The sequence below is a fragment of the Pristis pectinata genome, chromosome 16, assembly GCF_009764475.1.
Source record: "Pristis pectinata isolate sPriPec2 chromosome 16, sPriPec2.1.pri, whole genome shotgun sequence".
In the NCBI taxonomy this organism is placed as follows: Eukaryota; Metazoa; Chordata; class Chondrichthyes; order Rhinopristiformes; family Pristidae; genus Pristis; species Pristis pectinata.
In genome coordinates, this window is record NC_067420.1 from 41,901,827 (window position 1) to 41,925,724 (window position 23,898).

At 45.4% G+C, this 23,898-nt stretch overlaps 1 protein-coding gene across 1 annotated transcript; it reads left to right on the forward strand.

The window, feature by feature from the left end:
• Positions 1–1,638: 1,638 nt before the first annotated feature.
• On the forward strand, positions 1,639–20,889 carry fam83c (family with sequence similarity 83 member C). The gene is made up of 4 exons (XM_052030976.1): positions 1,639–2,377; positions 5,601–5,768; positions 8,975–9,099; positions 18,044–20,889. Exons 1-4 carry the CDS (start codon positions 1,844–1,846, stop codon positions 18,843–18,845), a joined length of 1,629 nt encoding a protein of 542 aa, XP_051886936.1. The 5' UTR covers positions 1,639–1,843; the 3' UTR covers positions 18,846–20,889.
• The last annotated feature ends 3,009 nt before the right edge of the window (positions 20,890–23,898 follow it).

The following is a 23,898-nucleotide window of genomic DNA, read 5'->3' on the forward strand; positions in this document are numbered from 1 at the left end:
TGCATTCTGTTATTGTTTACCCTTGTACTACCTCGATGTACTAATGTGATGAAATGATCTATATGGGTGGCATTCAAGACAAAGTTTTCACTCGATACATGTGACAATATTAAACTAATTTACTGATTTACCAATTCAGCTTGGTTGGGAACTCCCCTGTATGCTGATATTAATAAATGCATGTGACATATTGTATTCAAAGGTCTCCTGTCATGCATACCTTCCTCTGAATAGTTTTGGCTGTGACATTAGAAAGGTCCTGTCAGCTTGTGGGAAGAGATGCATCTCTTGGCAGCTCACCACCGCCTTCAAGGGCAACAAGGGATGGGCACTAAATGCTGGTCTTGCCAATGGTACACTGATCCCAAAAATGAAATTAAAAAGCCCTGCAGTGGGCACAGCTGGTCAGAGAGCTATACAGCATGGAAACTGGCCCTTTGGCCCAACTCATCCATGCCGACCTGAGCTAGCCCCATTTACCTGCATTTGGCCCATTTCCCTCTAAACCTTGCCTGTCCATGTACCCGTCCAAATGTCTTTAAAACATTTTAATTGTACCCACCTCTGCCATGTTCTCTGGTAGGGGAGTCTTTTTCGCACAGTGGTGGTGGGTAGATGGAACAAGCTGCCCGAGGAAGTGGTAGAGGCGGGTACAATTTCAATATAACAGGTACATGGATAGGAAAGGTTTAGAGGGATATGGGCCATGTGCTGGGTAGGCAACTTGGTCGGCATGAACCAGTTGGGCCAAAGGGCCTGTTTCCATGCTGTATTACCCTATATACCACCACTCTCTGTAAAAAAACTTGCCCCTCAGGTCCCCTTTAACTCTCTCCCCTTTCACCTTAAACCTGTGCCCTCTAGTTTTAGACTCCCCGACGCTGGGAAAAAGATTGTGTCCGTCCACCTCATCTCTGTCCCTCACGATTTTATAAACCTCTATAAGGTCACCCCTCAGCCTCCTACACTCCAGGGATAAAGGTCCCAGCCTATCCAGCCTCCCCTCATAACTCAAGCCTTCCAGTTCCAGCAACATCCTTGTGAATCGAGTCGAGTTTATTGTCATGTGCACAAGTATGGTGAGGTACAGGTACAATGAAAAACTTGCTTGCAGCAGTATCACAGGCACGTAGGGACAGACTACACACAATATAAATTATACAAGACAGTGAAGAGAGAAAGAAAAAAAGGTCTGTGCAAAAATAAGACCTTAGTGCAAATAACAGACACAATCAGGAACAAGTCCAAGGTAGTGCAAGAGGTGGTCCATAGTGTTCCGTTGCTGAGGTAGGGTTGGGGTTGTGCAGGTCGGTTCAAGAACCTGATGTTTGTAGGAAAGTAGCTGTTCCTGAACCTGGTGGTGTGGGGACTTCAGGCTTCTGTACCTCCTGCCCGATGGTAGCAGCGAGAAGAGGGCGCGGCCCGAATGGTGGGGGATCCTTGATGATAGATGCCGCCTTCTTGAGGCAGCGCCTCCTGTAGGTGCTGTCAGTGGTGGGGAGGGCTGTGCCTGTGATGGACCGGGATGTGACTACTCTCTGCGCCTCCTTACACCTGTGCGTTGGAACTGCACCCTCTCTAAACTGATTCATACTTGGAACTGGAGGAGCTGGAGGACTGTCCTCTGCTGTGCTTTGGATCTGTGGTTGAGCTGTTATTGGCTGCTCGGGTAACAGGTATAGGTGGGGCTCGGTGTAGCTCACGGCCACTGGTGGAGCTGCTGGCAACTGGAGACGCTCAGACAGGTAACAGGCTGCTCACCTGTAGAGGAAGTGGAAGGTCACTTGTTGCTGGTCTGGGAGGAGAGCTGGAGGTATCGGGAGGTACTTTTTCCCTGGAGGGAATGATGAACGTGAATGGCAATTTCGATGGGACCCTGTTCCAAAAGCCCACGTCCCGCAAACCGCTGGGCAAACTGTGCCAGAGGCTGGAGGAGGTGAAGTGTCCCTGGAGGCAGAGCTCCGCGCTGGAGCTCAGTCACAGCGAGGCGGCCAGGTTGGCCACCGACGCGCTGCTGGAGTCCGGGGTCTCCGGTTACCGACGGGCGCTGACCGACGAGAGGGAGCTGGGTTTCCTGTCCCAGCTGGAGATCGCCTACATCAGCCGGAGCGGAGCGGCCAGGCTGCCGGGCCCCACGGCGGAGCTCCGCGAGAGGGGCAGCCGCCAGAGCCTCTGCGAGGGGGACGAGCTGTCCGAGCTGACCTCGGCCACCTACTTCCCCGCCCAGACCGACTCGGAGGCTCCGCTCCTCGACCTGGGCTGGGCCAAACCCCCGAGGGCCGTCTGCCTGCCCTCCGAGTCCCAGATCATCTTCCAGAGAGACAGGAGCCACAGCATCAAAGACACCATCCGGAGCCTACTGAACGAAGCCAGAACGGTAGGTGCACCTGAGAGCAGGAAGGTTTGCATTTATATAGCGCCCAAGCCAGATCCCAGTGTGGCCTGGATTCTTGTAATGACGCACAGGGCTATTCGGCCCATCGGGTTCATGTTGGCTCTCACCTGTCCCATTCCCCCTCTCTTTATTCCCCCCACTAGGCCTATCAGTGCCCCTGTAATTATTTACCTCGCCATTAATCTGCACTAACCCCCACCCCGGTCATTTTCTCCTCTCCCATCGGGCAGAAGATACAAAAGCTTGAGAGCACGACCCACCAGGTTCAAGGACGGCTGCTATCCCGCTGTTGTACGGACCCTTGAAGGGACCTCTCATATGCTGAAAGATGAACTCTTGATCTCCCAGTCTACCTCACTGAGGCCCTTGCACTTTATTTGTCTGCCTGCGCTGCACTTTCTCTGTAACTGTAACACTTTATTCTGCATGAAGATGAAGGGTTCCCCTTGCAGAGGGGTCCACATGAAGGGTCTCAACATGAAAGGTCCACTGTCCATGTTTCTACATAGATGCTGCCTGACCTGCTGAGTTCCTCCAGCATCTTGCGTGTTGCTCCAGATTCCAGCATCTGCAGTCTCTTGTGTCTCCTGTCTGTCACTATATTCTGTATTCTGTTTTCCTTTTGTAATACCTCGATGTACTTATGTACGGAATGATCTGTCTGGATCCACACAAACAAAAGCTTTTCACTGTATCTCGGTACATGTGACAATAATAAACCAATACCACGAAGGGGCAACTTATAGTGACCAATTAACCAATCACCTTCAGGATGTGGGAGGAACCAGGAGCACCCGGAGGAAGCCCACAGGGTTGTAGGGAGAACGTGCAAACTCCACACAGACAGCAGCTGAGGTTGGGATTGAACCCGGACTGCTGGAGCTGTGTGGCAATGGTATTAACCACGTGCCACCTCATCACCAGGGCGCAGTTGTTACCACGAATGAGCCCATTCAGCCCATCTTTTGAAAGGGGTTACAATGGCATAAGCTCACTATAACATCAAGGTTCTTGCTCGATAAGTTTTCGCAGTCTAAACCTGGAACTCTATGCCCAATTGCGGTCTGGGAGCACCTTCACCAGAACAACTATAGTGGTGTTTGTGAAATCTGCTTTCACTGCTCTCTCAGTGGATGCATTCCAGATCACCACTTCACACCTTTGGAAAATCGAGTTGCAAATTCTGGGCATACATTAAACTGTAGACCAACTATTCCAGAAATTCAGCTTGGTTGGAAATTCCCCTGTACACTGACATTGACAAAAGCGTGTGACATACGGTATTCAAAAATCTTTCCTCATACATACTTCTGTTTGAATAGTTTTGGCCGTGACATTAGAAAAGTCCTATCAACTTGTGGGATGATTTGAATTTCTCAGCACTGCCTCTCACATTTCAAAGTCATATTACTAGTTTGTTCATCATGTTTCTTTAAACTAGGGGAGAGCCAGAGGAATTACAATACAATTGTAGTGGTTATGAATTACAATACAATGGATGGTTTGTTCGGAGGGCAGGCTCCTGAGTTGTTCTGAAGACAGTGTAGTGAAAGGGATTACGTAGCCGCAGAACAGTGAGGCAGCATTTGGCAATGTCAGAAAGAATGGTGCTTGTGGGCACCAGAAAAAACCCCTGGAGACACAAGAGACTGCAGATGCTGCAATCTGGAGCGACACACAAAGGAGCTGGAGGAACTCAGCAGGTCAGGCAGCATCTGTGGAGGGAAATGGACTGTCGACGTTTCAGGCTGAGACCCTTCACCCGGAACCCTTCACCTGGAACCCTTCACCCTTCATCAGTCCAGACCCGAAACGTCGACTGTACACTTCCCTCCACAGATGCTGGCTGACCCGCTGAGTTCCTCCAGCACTTTGTGTGTTGCATCAAATAAACCCTAGTTTCTTAGTAAGTTACTTTATTGAACTTTAGTTGGGTTGGGGTTAGTTGGCTAATGGTGCAGCCCAGTGTTTGGTGTGAGAGATAGAGATGGGGGTTTTACTGATGATCTTGGAGGGAGAGAGGTTGGAGAAGTTTAAAGATGGTGTTTGGTGATTAAGGACCTGACATCCAACAACGTGTCATCAGTCACAGTCAGAGGAACAGGGTTTGTGAAAGGTGGAGTCAGGAAGGGAATTTTAACCAGGATCAAAGAAGGTTTGTGTCACAAGACTGGGAGCCAGTGTAGTTTGGTGAGGATGAGAATTTGGGGTGATCAGTTTTGGGAGAGGATTTTGAGCAGAGTTTTGGGTGAGTGGAAGCCCAATGGATCATTGCATTCTTCATGTCTGAGGGTGACAATTGAAGGGTTCAGCAACAGACATGTTGGAAGTTGAGAGGCTTGGTGGGAATAAGAGGCTAAGTGGGTGATTCAAGTTGAGTTTATTGTCAAACAACAAACAATCTGCTGGAAAAACTCAGTGGGTCATGCAGCATCTGTGGGAGGAAAGGAATTATCGAATTGTCAGGACCTGATGCAGGGTTTTGACCCAAAACATTGACAATTCCTTCCCCCCCACAGATGCTGCTGGACCTGCTGAGTTCCTCAGGCAGATTGTTTGTTATTCCAGATTCCAACATCTGCAGTGCCTTGTGTCTCCATGAGTTCATTGTCATGTGCACAAGTGCAGTGAGGTACAGGTCCAGTGAAAAACTTGCTTGCAGCAGCATCACAGGCACGTAGAAGAGAAAAAGACAGTGAAGAGAAAAAAAATGATCAAAAGAAGACAAAAAAAATTCTTTGACAGTCCGTTATTTTGGTCAGAAAGCTACAAACCACCATTTGAGTTGCACTAATGCATTCTTAGAAAAGGTCATGGGGAGAAGCAGAAACATATTTTGGGAAGAAATGGGACATGGTAGGTGCGGGGCACAAGGGGAAATTGTGGCAGAAACTCAGCGGGCTCAGAGACCTATTTTCATTTCTGTGATCATCCTCCTGCCTCAATGAGCATAAAACTCACTCAGTAGTTTTGAGAACATTTTCTCCACATTGTTGCAGTTGTCTTATCATTGTTCCCCTGTTTTTGAACTGACAGGCCCACTAACATTTTGTTCCAGATAGATAGTTGGAAACTGTTCAGAAACCTTTATTAAAACTTCAGTGTTGGATGCACTGCAGAAGATACTTTTACCAGTAATTTTTTTTACCAGGAGAAACAGAACATACAAAAATATAACGTTGTCTCACCTTTCCATTGTCCACAGCTCATTGCGATTGTGATGGATTTGTTCACTGATGTCGATATACTCTGTGATCTGCTGGAAGCTTCTAATAAACGAGGAGTCCCAGTCTACCTATTGTTGGATGAAAGTAACCTGGAGCATTTTATATCAATGTGCGATGAACTTGACATCCAAAAGGATCATGTTAATGTAAGTCCCACTGATTTGGCTGCCTTGTGCAAGTGAGTGGTGGGGGATCTTTTAAAAAGTGACATCCTTCCCTTAGCAAGAGTCTCATGTTGCCTGCTGATCTCTGGATCTTTGGATAAGATCTGACAGACAGCATCATAGGAACCCCTCGAGCCTTTCATTTGCTGAGATCAGGGCTGACCTGTAACCTAGCACATGGCTAACAAAAATATACCAACCTCAGATTCTCCTTGGAGTGACGGAGGATGAGGGGTGACTTGATAGAAGTGTATAAGACGATGAGAGGCATTGGTTGTGTGGATAGTCAGAGGCTTTTTCCCAGGGCTGAAATGGTTGCCACAAGAGGACACAGGTTTAAGGTGCTGGGGAGTAGGTACAGAGGAGATGTCAGGGATAAGTTTTTTACTCAGAAAGTGGTGAGTGTGTGGAATGGGCTGCCGGCAATGGTGGTGGAGGCGGATACGATAAGGTCTTTTAAGAGACTGTTGGATAGGTACATGGAGCTGAGAAAAATAGAGGGCTATGGGTAAGCCTAGTAATTTCTGGGGTAGGGACATGTTCGGCACAGCTTTGTGGGCTGAAGGGCCTGAATTGTGCTGTAGGTTTTCTATGTTTCTATAACTGGCACCAAGTGCCCTCTGTTGGAGTGTGTTCCGTAGTTCTATCAATTAGTGTGCAAAGCTGTGTTTTCTGAATGCCCTGGCTTTAATCCTGAAGGTTTATGGACCTTAGATATGCTTCACCGGCAGAAACCAGCAACCTACCCCATCCACTTTTACGTTAGATCCTATAAACCTCAATCAAGTATAACATTGCACACATTCCAAGGCAAGTACATCCCTTTCAAGGTGTGGTGCCAGAACTACAGACAGGTATAAATTCTTTTGCATAGCACAGTGTATTTGTACACCAGTGTTTTCGTAGAGGGATTGAACAAAAGCTCTATCATTGTTTCCCAGTTTGCATATGGTGTTAAATCAGTCAGGTGTGTAGGCAGCTGGTGGTGGCAGGGCAAATATTTTGTTTTTTTGCCAAAGTAATTTGCATATACATGCCCAGTATCTATTAAAACAAGCAGAAATAAGCCTTTACAATATGACGTTCATCAATGTAACCTCTGGGACAGGTGCCTAACAAGATTCGGGTTAGTGGAGCCCTCAGAGCCACCAGCAGTTAGGTCCCCTTTACCTTCTCCACCTATTTCGTGCTGCAAGTCTGCTTAGGGCCTCCAGTTCTGACTAGGACAAGGTGCTGATATTTTTCCCTCTCCACAGCCTTACAATCTCCTGTTAACTGCAGCCAGATCCTTCCCACTTATTCTGCAACGGCAGAGTGACGGGGTGGTTAGAGGAACGGCCTTGGTGCATGAGGCCGATTCTATTGCACGTGTGTCTTGGATTTACTACACAGTGCTGTTTTGCAAAAGGGGGCTGTGCATGAGGCGTCCATTGACCCACCATGCACTTCTGGGTTACCAAGCTTTCCTGGCCCAACGGTACTCCAGATGCACTCTTACCAGAGTTGTTATAGCTGGACCAAAATGTAATTCCTGATGTTTCAGCCCTATAGTTACATGAAGGCTAAAGGTCAGTGTTACATTATCCATTGCCAATTTTTAAAATTGGTAAATTGGTCTTTTATTGTCACATGTACTGAGGTACAGTGAAAAACTTGTCTTGCCTACCGATTGTACAGATCAATTCATTACATCAGTGCATTGAGGTAGTACAAGGTATAATAGCAGAATGCAGAATATAGTGTTACAGTTACAGAGGAAGTGCAGTGCAGGCAGACAATAAGGCGCAAGGTCATAACGAGGTAGATTGTGAGGTCAAGAGTCCATCTTATCATACTAGGGGACCATTCAATAGTCTTCTAAGTGGGATAGAAGCCATCCTTGAGCCTGGTGGTACGTGCTTTCAGGCTTTTGTATTGTCAAAGTCAAAGCCAAGTTTATTATCATCTGCACAAGTACATGTGTGCACAGGAGCAATGAAAATCTTATTGCAGCAGCATCACAGGCACATAGCGTCAGATAAGCAGCATTCACAAGAAAAACATAAATTAAAGATAAATTATACACAATTTTTACAAGATAGAACACAATTAGAACAAACAAAACACAAAGTCCATTTTAGTGCAAAGTGATCAAAGTGTTGCAAAACTGTAGTGATTAGGGTTTTGCCGGTTGGTTCAAGAATCAAATGTATTGGTATTGGTTTATTATTGTCACTTATTCTGAGGTACAGTGAAAAACTTGAATGGTTGAAGGGAAGTTGGCATTCATCAAGAACTTGGCTGATCTTTGACCTCAGCACCATTTCCCTGCACTATCCCCACATCCCTTGATTCTATTAGTATCCACAAATCCATCAATCTCTGTCCTGGATGCACTCAATAGTTTCCCAGGGTGGAGGTTCACCACCCTCGGGGTGAAGGAGTTTGTCCTCCCCTCAGACCTTCATTCTGCGACTGTGACCTCTGGTTCTAGACTCCTCAGCCTGGGGAAACACTCAGCCATGTTATGATATTAAAGTCAGGATCACCTTAAGCTCCTGCTGGAAGGATCCAGTCCTCTGGCTGCTTTGTTGGTGCTCTAGAGTGCACTGAGTGATGGGTGCGGAGAAGCTCTTTGGCCTCTGAAATGCTAACATCCAATGGCCAACATTGTGTTAACACCCCTCCAGTAAACGGAAATATCGGGTATTGTGAACATCTGTGAGGTTGCATGAAGTACAACCTCACTCAACTCATCAGAACAAGACTCTATGAACTTCTTATTGGCTACTCTCACCTTTGATAATGGGGCTGTGTTCTTGGTTCCGTCACATTCCTTCTGTGACAATCCCTTTCCACTGTAAGGCACACCTCTAAAACCCACAGCTGTCCAACCAACCTCCTCCACTGTGAGAAGTCTTGGCCCCTTTTACAACATTAAGGGCACTATTTAAATGTAAGTTGTTCTGGTACAAGGTCACTCATTATAATGCTTAATTGGCATTGGTTACTCCAATCCACAGAGCTTGTGAGTCTTTTCACCAGGACAGTGACTGGTTCTGAACCCGTTCAGCAATGGGTAATCATATTCACCGCCCTAGATTATACCAAATCCGATTCACAGTCCATTGTACTGAGTATTGCTGGCTCAGTAATCTCTCTGCTCATAGCCAAGTAAACATACTGTTGTTTTGTTCTTCTCTCTCTAGAACATGCGGATCCGGAGTGTGGTGGGAGATACCTACTGTACAAAGTCGGGGAAGAAATTTAATGGTCAGGTCCTGGAAAAGTTTCTGATAATTGACCTGGAGCAAGTGGTGGCTGGTTCGTACAGGTAAACATTGAGAGTGACTTCAATTGCTGCCAGACCATCACATCTATCCTGCCACAATGATTTCCATTTTAACATATGCTCCCTATGCATCAACCTCAGCTCCAAGCATCCGAACATTCCCAGGACTGTCCCAGGCTTTCCCAATCCTCCACCCTTATGACCATTGAGAACGACTGAGCCTCAGCAACCTCCTTCCATGGCCTCAGCCCCTAGTTGTCAGTAACTGCCCCCAGCCCGACAGTCTGTGAAGGACTCTACATACGTCCAGTTCCAGCCTCTGGCGCTCCCTCCAATACCTTTGCTCCACCAGCGGTGACCACGTCACCACCCCAAGCTCCCTAATATCTTCCTAAACCTCTCAACCTCTCTGCAAAGCTGCTCTGCCGATTTTGTTGCTCCAGCACTCCGTCACCAGTCCTGGTGTAGCCTTCCTTGGTTTTCTATCAGTTGGTTACCATGCATCAGTGAAACACCTTGGGATGTTTAATTGGACTGGAGATGTCCCACATATGCTGCTGTTCCATTGGTTCAGGCATTGAGCTACTCATTAGCTCCCAGCACTGACAGAGTGCATAACCTGCATCAGTTCAAAGTCTCTTACATCAATTTTCTCCATTCAAGACACCACATGCCCCCACCCTCTCCCACGCATCTCAGACTGAGCTCTTGCAGATCTGAGGCAGTGTTTCATTCCACCTAGACCCTACAGAAAGATGTCTTGGCATCTTCCCAATGATACTTAGACTAGGCAGAGAAATTCGAGACAACAAACAAGATGCTGGAGGAACTCAGTGGGTCAGGCAGCATCCGTGGAGGGAAATGGGCAGTTGACGTTTTGGGTCGAGCAGATGTAGGATCTTGACCCAAAATTTCAACTGCACATTTCCCTCCCCAGATGCTGCTCGACCTGCTGAGTTCCTCCAGCATCTTCTTTGTTGCTCCAGATCCCAACATCTGCAGTCTCTTGTATTTCCAGAGAATTTTGGGAACTAACTGTGCTCAAAATGGCTGCTGTGTTTCCTTCAGTGGTCTGTTTCTTAGGCAGTCCCTTAGTGTCGGCACCTCAGAGGCCAAAGAGCTTCCCATCCAGTTCTGAGGGGCCGATTGAGTCCAATTTGGGAGCCGTAGACTCTACCACAGATGGGACAGTAGGTGGGATGTTGGGCTGGGCTTCTACATATTCTTGATGATCTCAGTGCCGTCCCGAATGTTCCTTATCCACTTTGACAGGTCATGGGCCAGGGATCCCCTTGAGTCAGTGGGGATGTAACATTCTTCCAACATCCTTGAATCATTACATCCTCCTGGCGATGGAGGTCAGAACAGAGTGTACATTTCTGTAGTCTGGTGCTGGGCTCTTGAATGATATGGCCAGCCCATTGGAGCCTCCCAGTGTACTTAACAGTGCAATGCTTGGACCGTCAGCCTGGGAGCATACACTAATGTTGGTTCGTTTACCCTGCCAATGAATATGGAGGGTTTTGTGGAAACAGCATTGGTGGTACCTTTCCAGTGCTTTGAGGCCTCTGCTGTCGGTAGTCTATGTCCCAGAAGTGTACATAAGGACAAGGACATTCCTACCCAGTGAGCTTTGGGCTGGGTTTGGGGTCTTGTTTTTTATGCACTCTTTTCCTCAGTCAATCAGGGGCAGATTGGTGGAGTTCTTCTGTTTTGTGTAAGGCTTATCTTCTCGTTTCCTTCAGTCATGACTTGAGGTGACCTTGGTTCTGCGGTGAAAGCGATTGAGTTTGAGCAGTTAACCATTTGTCCCATGTAATAGCTTCAATCTTGCAGGAAGCTTGTTAGATTGAGATTCGATATTGCATAAGAAAATTGAGAAGAGTGAAGACTACCCCCAAAACAACAGCAGTAACAGAAACACTATCGTAAGAAAATCAGTTGCGAATGTCTCAAATTCCTGTAAAGAAACCTCTCCTCAGTCAACGATTCATATCCAGCACGAGACACAGAGAATTTGCAATGACAGTGCTGGAGTCTGCCATAATTAGCATCTGTGAAGAGTGTCTTGGTTTCTCTACATGGAGATAAATTTAATGCAAATGACCAAGAGATCCAGGAGCTAATTAACCACAAACAGAAAGCATTCTCAGACTGGAAACTCCAACGTGCCAAGGGCACATGAAGGTCAAGGTTGAACAGAAAACCCATGACTAAAAAAACAAGTGATGGTTTGGAAGGGTACAGGTGATCCCACAATTCACGCAGTGACCACATTTTAAAAATACTCCATTGGGAATATTTGGTGTGCTCTGAAAGGGAGATGAAAATTGTGAGATAAATGCAAGCTTTTCTTTTAGCCTTGGATTAACATCTAATGCAATTAATTCTTAAAGTAATTGGAGCACAGAAGTATTAAGTACAAGCTGTTGGTAGTTGACCCACTGACTTGTTGTTACTGGTTGAGACAAGGTAGGTTAATGGAGGGACAATATGATGGGATACCAGGACTCCCTAAATCCCTGATTGTTGTTCGGGAGACAGAATTGGAAGTTCAGAAATCCTGGTTGATTTTAGCAGCGAATTATTACAGTTCCTTCGTGCCAGCTAGCCTCTCCTTGGTTGAACTCATTTCCCAGTATGGTACTGAGGTAAGCAAAGTCGCCCATTCCAAAGCTCAACCTTTGGCTGTGGGCAATGGTGTCAGTGGGAGAGGACAGCGAGTTGAGGGGGGGGGAGGGAAGTCTCACTGCTGCACTTGGTTGTGTCTTAGCCTCTTGGTTTTCATGGAGATGTCAACAATGTTTGCTGAGGACGCTCACAAACTCAGATGCAGGGGAGGACACCACTCATGTATAAAATCATGAGGGGCATAGACAGGGGGAATACGTACAGTCTTTCTCCCCAGGGTTGGGGAATTAAGAACTAGAGGGCATAGGTTTGGGCAGCATGGTAGCATAGCAGTTAGTGCGACGCTATTACAGCGCCAGCAATCGGGGTTCGATTCCCGTCACTGTCTGTAAGTAGTTTGTATGTTCTCCTGTGTCTGCGTAGGTTTCCTCTGGGTGCTCCGGTTTCCTCCCACATTGCAAAGACATATGGGTAGGTTAATTTGGGTTTAAAGTGGGCGGTCTGGACTCGTTGGGCCAGAAGGGCCTGTTACCACGCTGTGAATAAAATTTAAAAAATTTAAAAAGAACTGGAGGGCAGAGGTTTAAGGTGAGAGGGGAGAGATTTAATAGGAAGTTGTGGGGCAACTCTTTTACACAAAGGGTGTTATGTATGTGGAGTGAGCTGCCAGAGGCAGGTACAATAGTATCATTTAAGAAGCACTTGGATAAGTACATGGAGGGGCGGGGCCTGGAGGGATATGGGCCAAACGCAGGTTCAATAACAACTTTTAAAAGACAGTTGGACAGGTACATGGACAGGAAAGGTTCAGAAGGTTGTGGGCCAAACGCTGGCAAATGGGACTAGCTTGGTTGGGGCATCTTAGTTGGCATGGACCAGTTGGGCTGAAGGGCCTGTTCCCGTGCTGTATAACTATGACTCCCCTTCGCTGCAAAGGAAGAACCCACCTTCATGTAGCGCCTTTCACAACCATCCCAAAGCAGGATAATTTTTTGAGGAGCAATCACTGTAGGGTAGAAAAAGGGGCAGCCAGTTTTAGCACAGCAAGATCCAACAAAAAGCAGTGGGAGAAATGACTGAGAAAGCTGGGTGGTTGGACAGAACTGTGCAGCACATGTTAGGATCAAAAAACAACCCCTTGCATATGTTTTTGAAAATAAAAAAAGACAAATACCAGTAAACTAGAATAAAAACAGAAAATGCTGGAAACACTCAGCAGGTCAGGCAGCATCTGTGGAGAGAGGAAGTAAGTTAGAACTGAAAAAAAATTAAAGATAAAGCAAGTTTAGGAAAATGGGGAGAAAGGGAGGGAATGAAAGGAAGGTCTGTGATAGGGAAGAAAAGTGATTGAAAGGAGTAATGGTATAAGTCAAGAGAAGGTGATGGGACAAGCAGTTCGATCATGAATGGTGTTAAAGTGGGATTCCTCAGTGAGCTAATTCCGGATTAATTGTGGATCATGTGGAATGCTATAAGTCGTAGAGCAATTCAGCACAGATACAGGCCCTTCGGCCCAACCAGTCCATGCCGACTTCATTGCCCACCCAGCTGGTCCCAATTTCCTGCGTTCGGCCCATGTCCCTCCAAGCCCCGCCCCTCCATGTACCTATCCAAGTGCTTCTTAAATGATCCTGTTGAACCTGCCTCACCCACTTCCTCTGGCAGCTCGTTCCATATACTCACCACCCTCTGCGTGAAAAAGTTGCCCCTCAGGTCCCTTTTAAACCTTTCCCCTCTCACACTACACTCATGCCCCCTAGTTTTGGACTCCCCTACCCTGGGGAAAAGACTGTTACCGACCACCTTATCTACGCCTCTCATAATTTTAAACACCTCTGTAAGGTCACTGCTCATTCTCCTACATTCCAAGGAATAAAGACCAAGCCTGGCCAACCTCTCCCAATAACTCAGGCTCTCTAGTCCTAGCAACATCCTCATAAATCTTTTCTGTGCTCTTTCCATTTTATGGAACATCTGTGGTTTATTAATTTATCCTGGTGGCAGGGCAGATTGAGTTGACTCCATCTCACCTATTGTATCTGTTGGGCACCTCTAACCTCTTGTACAATAAAGATGAACTCCTGATCTACCACGTCATGGCCTTGCACCTTATTGTCTGCCTGCACTGCACTTTCTCTGTAACTGTGACACTTGGTTCTGCATTCTGTTATTGTTTTCCTTTTCTATTACCCGGATGTACTTAATGTCTGGAATGATCTGTACGGATGGCAAACAAAACAAAGAATTTCACTGTATCTCAGTACATGTGACATTAATAAACCAATTACCAAGGAGGAACACCAAGGGCGACCAGCGCTGAAATCTGATGTGAGGAAGGTGAGGATGGAAGCGATTCGGAGAGAGGTGAATGGCAGATAGAACCAGAAGCAGATGGGGAGGGGAAGGGGGGAGCAGGCTTGGGAGGGTGAACATGTCCTTCCTGTGCTTCATTTTGTTTACTTGAAGGAGTCACTGGCCTGAGGATCGTGCTGATCTGCAGGTGGCTTTCAGTGCCCTGAGGGTGCAGTGACACATGCTGACTTATCTTCTTTCCTGTGTCACACACCCGAATCCTCCCAAGCCTTCAACTCCACCTGCAATTTAAAGAAAATAGGCAGCAAAAAACTTGCATTCTACAGAAACGAAGTTTACGATAAGGTTAAAAAAACAAGATGCTGAAAATACCTGACAGATCTATTGGTGGCCTGAGAGACAAATGGTAAAGTGTTTTCCTACACAACATTGATCTGTAATTTGACTTTTGTCTATTGACCATTGTATACAGCTGGGTTGATCCAGGCACTGAGTCAAATTAATTGCTCTTGCATCATTCAGTGGTATATCAGAGGAAGAGTCATTTCAGCCCCAGCTCCCTGCACTGGCTCTTTGAAAAGAAATCCAATTAGTTCCACTTTACCTTAGCCCCACAACGTTCAATTCTCTTTTTGAAAATTTCTGCTTCCAGGCAACACGTTCTTGATCACAGCAATTCACTGCATTTAGAAAATTAAAGAAAAAATCTCCTATACTTTTCTCAAACACTTTGGCCCCCCTCAAACCCCACCCTGCCTTCCCTTCCTAGTTATCTCGTGTCTGTCTCCTGTGCCAATGAAAACTGATGTTTGCCAATCAAACCCACAAGACAAGCAAAAGTAGTCTGGTGATAGGGATTTGAGGCAGAGGGAGTGGTTAAGGCACCAGGAACTGCAAATCAAGAATATTTAGCATTCATGTTATTCGGACTGTACGTCCAGGAGTAAGTGCTGATTTGATGTAAACTGGGTGATGTATGCTGATTGGAATCAATCCGGGGAGAGGATTTTGCTGCTTCTCATCTCTGCCTCAAGGCTCATAACATTCATTTCCTTGTATTTACAAGGAAATCATTCCAAATCCAGCAGAGGATTTAAATTTTGAAATCATTTTAATGATTTCTCACCTCCCTGTATTCTCTGTTGCGTGCTGAAGGCAAACAGTGATCCCAGCTGCAAAAAGCACCTTCAAAAACTGATCAGTGTTGGATTGTTGTAAGGTTGATCAGGTGTGATGTATGCGTGCTGTACATCTGGCTGTGGTCATGGTCCTGGGGTAGCCAGTCGGAGCTTATGCAAATTGGAAATCTGAGTTTACCAAACCTGGTTATTTGTCAAAAATTTAAAAAAATACAGATGCTGGAAATCTGAAACAGAAACAGAAAATGCTGGAAAAACTCAGAAGGTCAAGCCGCAGCTGTGGGAAGGGAAACAGAGTTAATACTTCAGGTCTGAGACTCGGTTCTGACAAAGGTCACTGACCTCACAGAGAGACACAAGAGACTGCAGATGCTGGAATCTGGAGCAACAAACAATCTGCTGGAGGAACTCAGTGGGTCGAGCAGCCTCTGTGGAGGAAAATGGACAGTCGACGTTATGGGTCGAGATGCTCAGATGAAGGGTCTCCACCCGAAAGATCGACTGTCCATTTTCCTCCATAGATGCTGCCTGACCCGCTGAGTTCCTCCAGCATCTCGTGTGTTGCTCTGACCTGAAATGTTGATTCTGCTTCCCTTCCCACAGACGCAGCCTGACCAGCTGAGTATTCCTAGCATTTTCTGTTAATCTTCAGATGCACCAGGAACCCAACTGATTAATTAGTGTGCCAGAGTCTGTTTACCCATCCCCACCACCCCGTTCTGACTGCTTCCTGGTCTGTTCTGCATACCAGTCACATACTGTGCAAAGTTCTGGAAGAATTTGCCCGATCTTCCTGCCTAAGCGGCATGGTAGTGCAGCGGTTAGTGTAACGCTATTACAGCGCCAGCGACCCAGGTTTAATTCCGCTGCTGTCTGTAAGGAGTTTGTACGTTCTCTCCATGTCTGCGTGGGTTTCCTCCGGGTGCTCCAGTTTCCTCCCACGTTCCAAAGACATACAGGTTAGGAAGTTAAGGGCATGCTATGTTGGCGCTGGAAGAGTGGCGACACTTGCGAGCTGCCCCCAGCACAGTAACACAAAAAGACGCATTTCACTGTGTTTCGATGTACATGTGACTAATAAATAAATATCTAATGTTTATCCCTTAACCTCTATCACTGAAACAGATTGACTTGGTTCTCTTTGTGGGGTATTGCTCTTTGAAAATTGACAATGCTTTTCCTATGCTTTAACAATGACGATACTTCAGAAAAGACTTCAATGCTTTGGAACACCATGTGAAGGATGCTGCAGAAATGCAGACATTTTTTTCAGGTTCAAGAACCAAATGGCAAAACCCTAATCACTACGGTTTAGCAACACTGTGACCACTTTGATTACTTTGTACTAAAGTGGCCTTTTTTATTGTTCTAATTGTGTTCTTTCTTGTAAGAATTGTGTGTAATTTATGTTTAATTTACGTTTTTCTTGGGAATGCTGCTTATCTGATGCCCTGTGCCTGTGATGCTGCTGCAAGTAAGTTTTTCATTGCACCTGTGCACACATGGACTTGTGCATCTGACAATAAACTTGACTTTGACATTGAAGATCTATCACCATCTTCTCAGGAAAACTGAGGATAAGCAGTAAATGCAGCCTGAACAGTATCACCAGCACCCCTCCCCACTCTCAGTCCTGATGCAGTGTTCCAGCCCAAAGTGTTAACAATTCCTTCCCCGCCCCCCCCCCCCACAGATGCTGATCGACCTGCTGAATTTCTCCAGCAGATTGTTTACTTCACCCACTCCCCAAGAACTAATCTTTAAAAGAGAGAGGCCTGTGGATGTGTCAACCTAGTTCATCACATTTTGCTTTTACGTTTCTCGTTTTTAAAATGCAATTAATTGAAAGCAAAATTTCCCTTCATAAACAAGGCCATTAACTCATGCTGGCAAAGTGGCTTTCTTGGTCAGGATGCCTGCTGACTGCCAGCCTCCTGCAGCTGCCACTGTGGAGCCCAATTATTGTCGGCTTTGTGAGTGCTAATTAGGTGAACCCCTCAGAGCTGTTGCAAAGCAATATTTAAAATTAGCACAAAAACAGACCATTTGCGCACCCAATCTGTATTGGCATGAACTCTGCAGATGATCACTAGTCTCAGCCTTTGTCTAGGATCAACGATACATTTGGTCTTTGCTAATCCAAGTGAAAGAAAAACGGTTTGGACTTTTTGGCAACGGTTTGGCAGGTTTGATATGATGTTTGATGCTTTTCAAAGATGCTAAATGGAGTCAGAGTGCTTCTTGCAGGGAAACAGGGAGAGATATTCCTGACCTGTGCTCCTGTGTTTCAGATAGGCTTATGGACACAGCTCAGCACGTCACAGTAATCAGCCTCCCCTCCATGGACTCTGTCTAAACTTTTCACTGCCTCGGTAAAGCAGCCAACATAATCAAAGACCCCACCCACCCCGGACATCCTCTCTTTTCCCCCCTGCTATTGAGCAGAAGATACAAAAGCCTGAAAACACGTACCACCAGGCGCAAGGACAGCTTCTATCCTGCTGTTATAAAACTATTGAATGGTCCCCTAGTACGATAAGATGGACTCTTGACCTCACAATCTACCTCATTATGAACTTACACCTTATTGTCTGCCTGCACTGCACTTTTTCTGTACCTGTAACACTTTATTCTGCATTATTGATTCCCCTTGTACTACCTCAATGCACTGATGTGATGAAATGATCTGTATGGATGGCATGCAAAACAAAGGTTTTGACTGTACCTCGTTACGTGTGACAATAATAAGCCAATTTAACAATGTAAACAGTGTGGGAGACACCACAGAGAAGATGACCCATCCGTTCTCCTCAACTATATGTGCTAGTCTGACAACAAAGACCAGAGTATTTCAGGGGTTCATGTACTGCAAGAAAATTGACCATCTGTGTTATCTTTTGCAGCTTTACCTGGCTTTCTGGGCAGGTGCATCTCAACTTTGTCATGCTGTTGACGGGAGAGTTAACCCAAGAATTTGATGATGAGTTTCGATGCCTTTATGCTGCGTCAAAACCAATTGATCGATTCTCCTCCTCTGCAGATGAAGACCTTTCTTATTACACGTCCAAGCTCAGCATTGCTCCAGAGCGCCAGATCGTGAAGGAGAAGTTGGCAGAACCAGTCCATTCCAACCCATCGAGCAGTTGGTCTGGGAGCAGCCCTCTCAGTAGCATTCAGGCAGCCACTCCCGCAGCTCAGGTATTGTGGGAACGCAAACGTACCAGCCCGTGTGCCTCCAATAATCTGCCTGTCGTCAACAGGAAAATCAATGAGAATGACAGATCAGGCAATGGCTGGGCCGGTGACCCACTGACGAGGGCAAGCGCATTGGGTCCCAAGCCAAACTATGTGCCAGGTCTCCATTATGTCCTCAATACTCGCCTTGCAGACCAAGCAGCTGCTAACATGCAGCAAGGTCTGGTCATCCCGCCCAGAAACAAAATGCCGAAAGATGATCTGGATGATGCAAGTACCATCTCTCCATCGTCACCTCCAGGCAGGGTCAATCGTGGGGAAGTACTCTATCAAACAGAGGCGTTTGACGACTACACCAAAGATTTACAGAAACCTTTGAGGAAGTTTACAAGAGCAGGAAATCGAATGACACTCGGGCATAGTAAGTTAGAAATGATGATGGAATATAACGATAAGATGAGGGCCAGGAATGCTTTCAGCCGCTTTCAGTTAGTGAAGCATGATTCTTAAGGGTGGCTTTACTAACTGCCAGTGAGTGCTTCAGACAGTGTCCAATAGAGCCATCCTCAGCAGCATGATCAACCTGTGATCTAATCACTAAAGCCACTGTGAAGAGCCAGCTTCTGACATGGAGCAACTGCCTGAAGCCTGCAAAAGGTCTGCTTTGTGGAGGGATTGTGTCCCTCATAAAGCATTGTACAACCTGCATTGAGATGACTCGGAACCCCGTGTACAGTGAAGATGATCTGAGATGCTGGTGTTGAACCTTGGATGGGAGGGTGGTAAGAGAGACTCAGAAACAAAGTACATTGAAAACTACTTTTGAGAACTATATTAGTACCTGCTCAATGGCAGTTGTATCCTTCAGAAGAACAGAGGCATCTTTCTTTAAAATAATCATCTATGCTTTCTGTTTGTCCAACGGAAGAAGAATTGTTCAACTTTATTTTTCCCTCTAAGTCTGCTTTTCAGTGTCAGCCACGGCTGAGCAGAGTTTGGACTGTCTGTAGGCATCCTAACCAAGAAATACATTTTGTCGGCCTGCTTAATGGCCTCATTTAAATAGGAAATATTGTTTTCCATTAAGGGGACTTAAAAATAAAAAAGCAAAAGCAAAATGCCACCATATTAAATGGGGCTAATATTTTCACAAGTCCTTTTTATAAATTGTTCTTGTGAAGTGGGAGATGGCTCAATACCTATTGTAGAGAGAGTTTAGTACATAATCCAAGCTGGCACTCCCAGTACAGTACTGAGAAAGCTGTACTATTGGAAGTTTGTTCTTTCAGATAAGACATTAATCTATAACTTTCCTCTTTGATGGATGTAAAAGATCAAAGATATTATTTTGAAAGAGCAATGGAGGTAACCCCCATCCTAATGAAACTTTATCACTAAACCTTTTGGACATCTCTGGCGTTTTTGACATTGTTGTTGGGAGTTTGCTATGAGCATATTGGTTGCTCTACATACAACAGTGACTCAAAAAGTTTAACTGAGGTCATGAAATGTGCATATACAAATGCCAAGTCTTGTTTTTCTAACCTTTGTCAGCCTAACCTTGTACATGGTGTCGTATATCTAATCTCACAGAAACATTGGTGAACGTTGAAATCTCCCACAGTTTACAATTACAATATAATTTTGATCTGATTGTCAAGCTGTAACTTGATGTTCATTACAAGGCATCCTAACCAGAGGAAAGCCCTCTTCTGATAGTAGAGAACATGAGTTTGGCAAGGTCGGAACCTCCAACTGAGATTAAATCTTAATTTGTAACCAAAGATGATTTAATGTATTTAAGGAAAACTGCTGTCAAGAGAACCAGGAAAAATATTTTTACAGAATGGGATAAATCTTCAGAAATAGGAGCAGAAACATGTCACAAGATCCTTTGAAACTGTTCTACCACTCATTATGTGGTCAGTATGTGCCTGTACTTCAAATCTATCTTCCTGCTCAGTCCCCATTCTGATCCATTTTGGATGCTCTCTCAGCACTAGGAGGATTCACACTCATTTGGAGTAGAGTATTCCAAAGGTTTACAGCTCCCAGTAAAGAAATATCTCCTCATTTCAGTCCAAACTGGTCTCTGCCCTCGACCTCTGTCCCAGCCAGACTGCGCTTAGTACATTGTCTGAAGAGTAACTTGCAATAAGAAAATGAAAGGAAAAACATAACAAGACTATGGGAAAAGTAAGGGGGTGGGATTATTTGGATAGCTACACCAAAGCTGGGCATAGGCAAAATGTTCATCTTCTGTGCTGTGTCATTGATTCTATGCAGACAATTAATTAATGATGGAGATAGTTCAGAGACAGGGAGCACATGAGTTAGAAAATTACTCAAGTAATTTTTTTGATAAAGAAAATTAGACTTGTAAAACGTGGGCAAATAGTACATGTTGATAAATGCATTTCTTAAATGTTTCTGCAGTGTGTAATTGGAAAATCCGTATGACACAATGGGAGAGTGCAAACTGATCTGTGTGTTAAGTATTTTTCTGAAGTCATTCCATTTTTAATTCCAATAAATATAATTTGGTAAGCAGCTTCCTACTTGAATCCTAGTTTTTATAAAGTGTTCAATTGATAAACTATCAGTGATAGTCATTGAAACCTCAATGGAAACCTGACTTTGAGCGTTTATGAAGACACAAGAGACAGCAGGTACTGGAACCTGGAGCAACAAACAAAACGCTGGAGGAACTCAGCGGGTCCAGCAGATTCTATGGAGGGAAATGGACAGTCGACGTTTCGGGTTGAGACCTTTCATCTATTCTGAAAGATAGAGGGGAGGTAGCCAGTATACAAAGGTAAAGGGATATAGGCTTGATCGGAGCATGGACTGTGTGGGCCAAATGACCTGTTTTTGGATTTGGAATTGGAATTGGTTTATTATTGTCACATGTACTGAGGTACAACGAAAACTTGTCTTGCATACCGGCCATACAGATCGATTCATGACATGGTGCATTGAGGTAGTGCAGGGTAAAACAATAGCAGTATGCAGAATAAAGTGTTACAGTTACAGAGAAAGTGCAGTGCAGGCAGACAATAAAGTGCAAGGTCATAATGAGGTAGATTGTGAGGTCAAGAGTCCATCTTATACCAGGGAATCGTTCAATAGTCTTATAACAGTGGGATAGAAGTTGTCCTTGAGCCTGGTGGTACGTGCTTTCAGGTTTTTGTATCCTTAGTGCTGTATATCCCTTGTACTCCAACGTGCATGCAATGAGGGATTCTGCCTCCAATATCCTTACAGTGAGGAAAAATAATAGTCTCTCAATTTGCTTATAACCCTTGCACCTCTTATTTTAGATCCACATCCCTGACATATTGTTTGCTCTGCTTCCCTTCTCTATTACCTGGGCCTTCAGTCCATCAATGTTTTAGAACATAGAGCAGTACAGCAGAGGAACAGGCCCTTCGGCCCACAACATTTATGCCAAACACGATGCCAAATTAAATTAAACCTCTTCTGTCGGTACATGGTCCATATCCTTCCGTTCCCTGCATATCCTAGTGCCTGTCTAAAAGCATCTTAAACGCCACTGTCATATCTGCCTCCACCACTACCCCTGGCAGCCTGTTCCAGGCACCCACCACCCTCTGTGTAAAAGCTTTCACCGCACATCTCCTTTAAACTTTCCCCCTCTCTACCTTAAATGCATGTCCTCTAGTATTTGACATTTCTACCCTGGGATAAAGATTCTGACTGTCTACCCTGTCTATCCCTCTCATAATTTTATAAACATCTCTCAAGACTCCCCTCAGCCTCCAACACTCCAGAGAAAACAACCCAAGTTTGTTCAACTTCTCCTTAAAGCACATGCCATCTAATCCCAGGCAGCATCCTGGTAAAACTCTTATGTACCCTTTCTAAAGCCTCCACAGCCTTCCTGTAATGGGGCAACCAGAATTGTACACAGTACTCCAGGGGCAGTCTCATCAAAGTTTTATACACATGTAACATGACTTCCTTGCTCTTATACTCAATGCCCCAACCAATGAAGGCAAACATACCACACCCCTTTCTTACCACCCTATCTACTTGCATGGCCGCTTTCAGGGAGCTATGGACTTGCACCCCAAGACCTTCTATACATCAGTGCTGTCATAACTGTATGCTTTCCCCTTACATTTGACCTCCCAAAGTGCAATGCCTCACACTTGCCCAGATTAAACTCCATCTGCCATTTCCCTGCCAATGTCTATAAATGATGTATCCTTCACTGTCTACAACTCCACCAATTTTTGTGTCGTCTGCAAACTTACTAAACCACCCATCTACATTTTCATCCGTCATTTATATATATCACAAATAACAGAGGTCCCAGCACCGATCCCTGTGGAACACCACTGGTCACAGACCTCTTGTGGCCAGGACACACTCTTCTACCGCTACCCTCTGTCCTCTATGGGCAAGCCAATTCTGAATCCAAACTACCAAATCACTGTGTAACCCATGCATCTTAATCTTCTGGATCAAATTATAGAAGGATTGAGAGGTAGGACATATTCTACTTTCAGCAGGGGGACTGTTCCTGCATAGAATCTTCACAGATGCAGTATGGATACAATAAACTTTGTCAGAATCAGAATCAGATTTATTGTCACTTATATGATGTGAAATGTATTGTTTTGCAGCAGCAGTACAGTGCAAGACATAACATTTCTGTAAATTACAAAATAAATAAATAGTGCAATAAAAAAGGAATAAAGAGATAGTGTTCATGGTTTCATGGACCGTTCAGAAATCTGATGGTGGAGGGGAAGAAGCTGTTCCTGAATCATTGAGCGTGGGTCTTCAGGCTCCTGATGGTAGTAATGAGAAGAGGGCATGTCCCGGATGGTGAGAGTGATGGATGCTGCCTTCTTGAGGCACCACCTCTTGAAGATCTCCTCGATGGTGGGGAGGGTTGTGCCCGTGATGGAGCTGGCTGAGTCTACAACCCTCTGCAGCCTCGTGCGGTCCTCTGCATTGGAGACTCCAAATTTGGCATGTCCCCTTTGACACTCACCAATTTTTATTGATGCACCATAGAAAGCATCCCATCTGGATGCATCACAGCTTGTTATAGCAACTGCTCTGCCCAGGACCGCAAGAAACTGCAGAGAGTTGTGGACACAGCCCAGCGCATCACAGAAACCAACCTCTCCTCCATGGACTAGCTCTCACTGCCTTGGTGAAGCAGCCAGCATAATCAAAGACCCCACCCACCCTGGTCATTCTCTCTTCTCTCCTCTTCCATCAGGCAGAAGATACAGGAGCCTGAGGGCACATACCACAGTCTCAAGGACAGCTTCTATCCCACTGTGATAAGACTATTGAATGGTTCCCTTCTATGATGAGATGAACTCTTGACCTCACAATCTATCTTGTTTGACCTTGCACCTTATTGTCTACTTGCAATGCACTTCCCTGTAGCTGTGACACTTTACTCTTTGCCCTGTTATTGTTTTTACCCTGTACTACCTCAATGCACTGTGTAATGAATTGATCTGTATGAACAGTATGCAAGACAAGTTTTTCACTGCACCTAGGTACATGTGACAGTAAT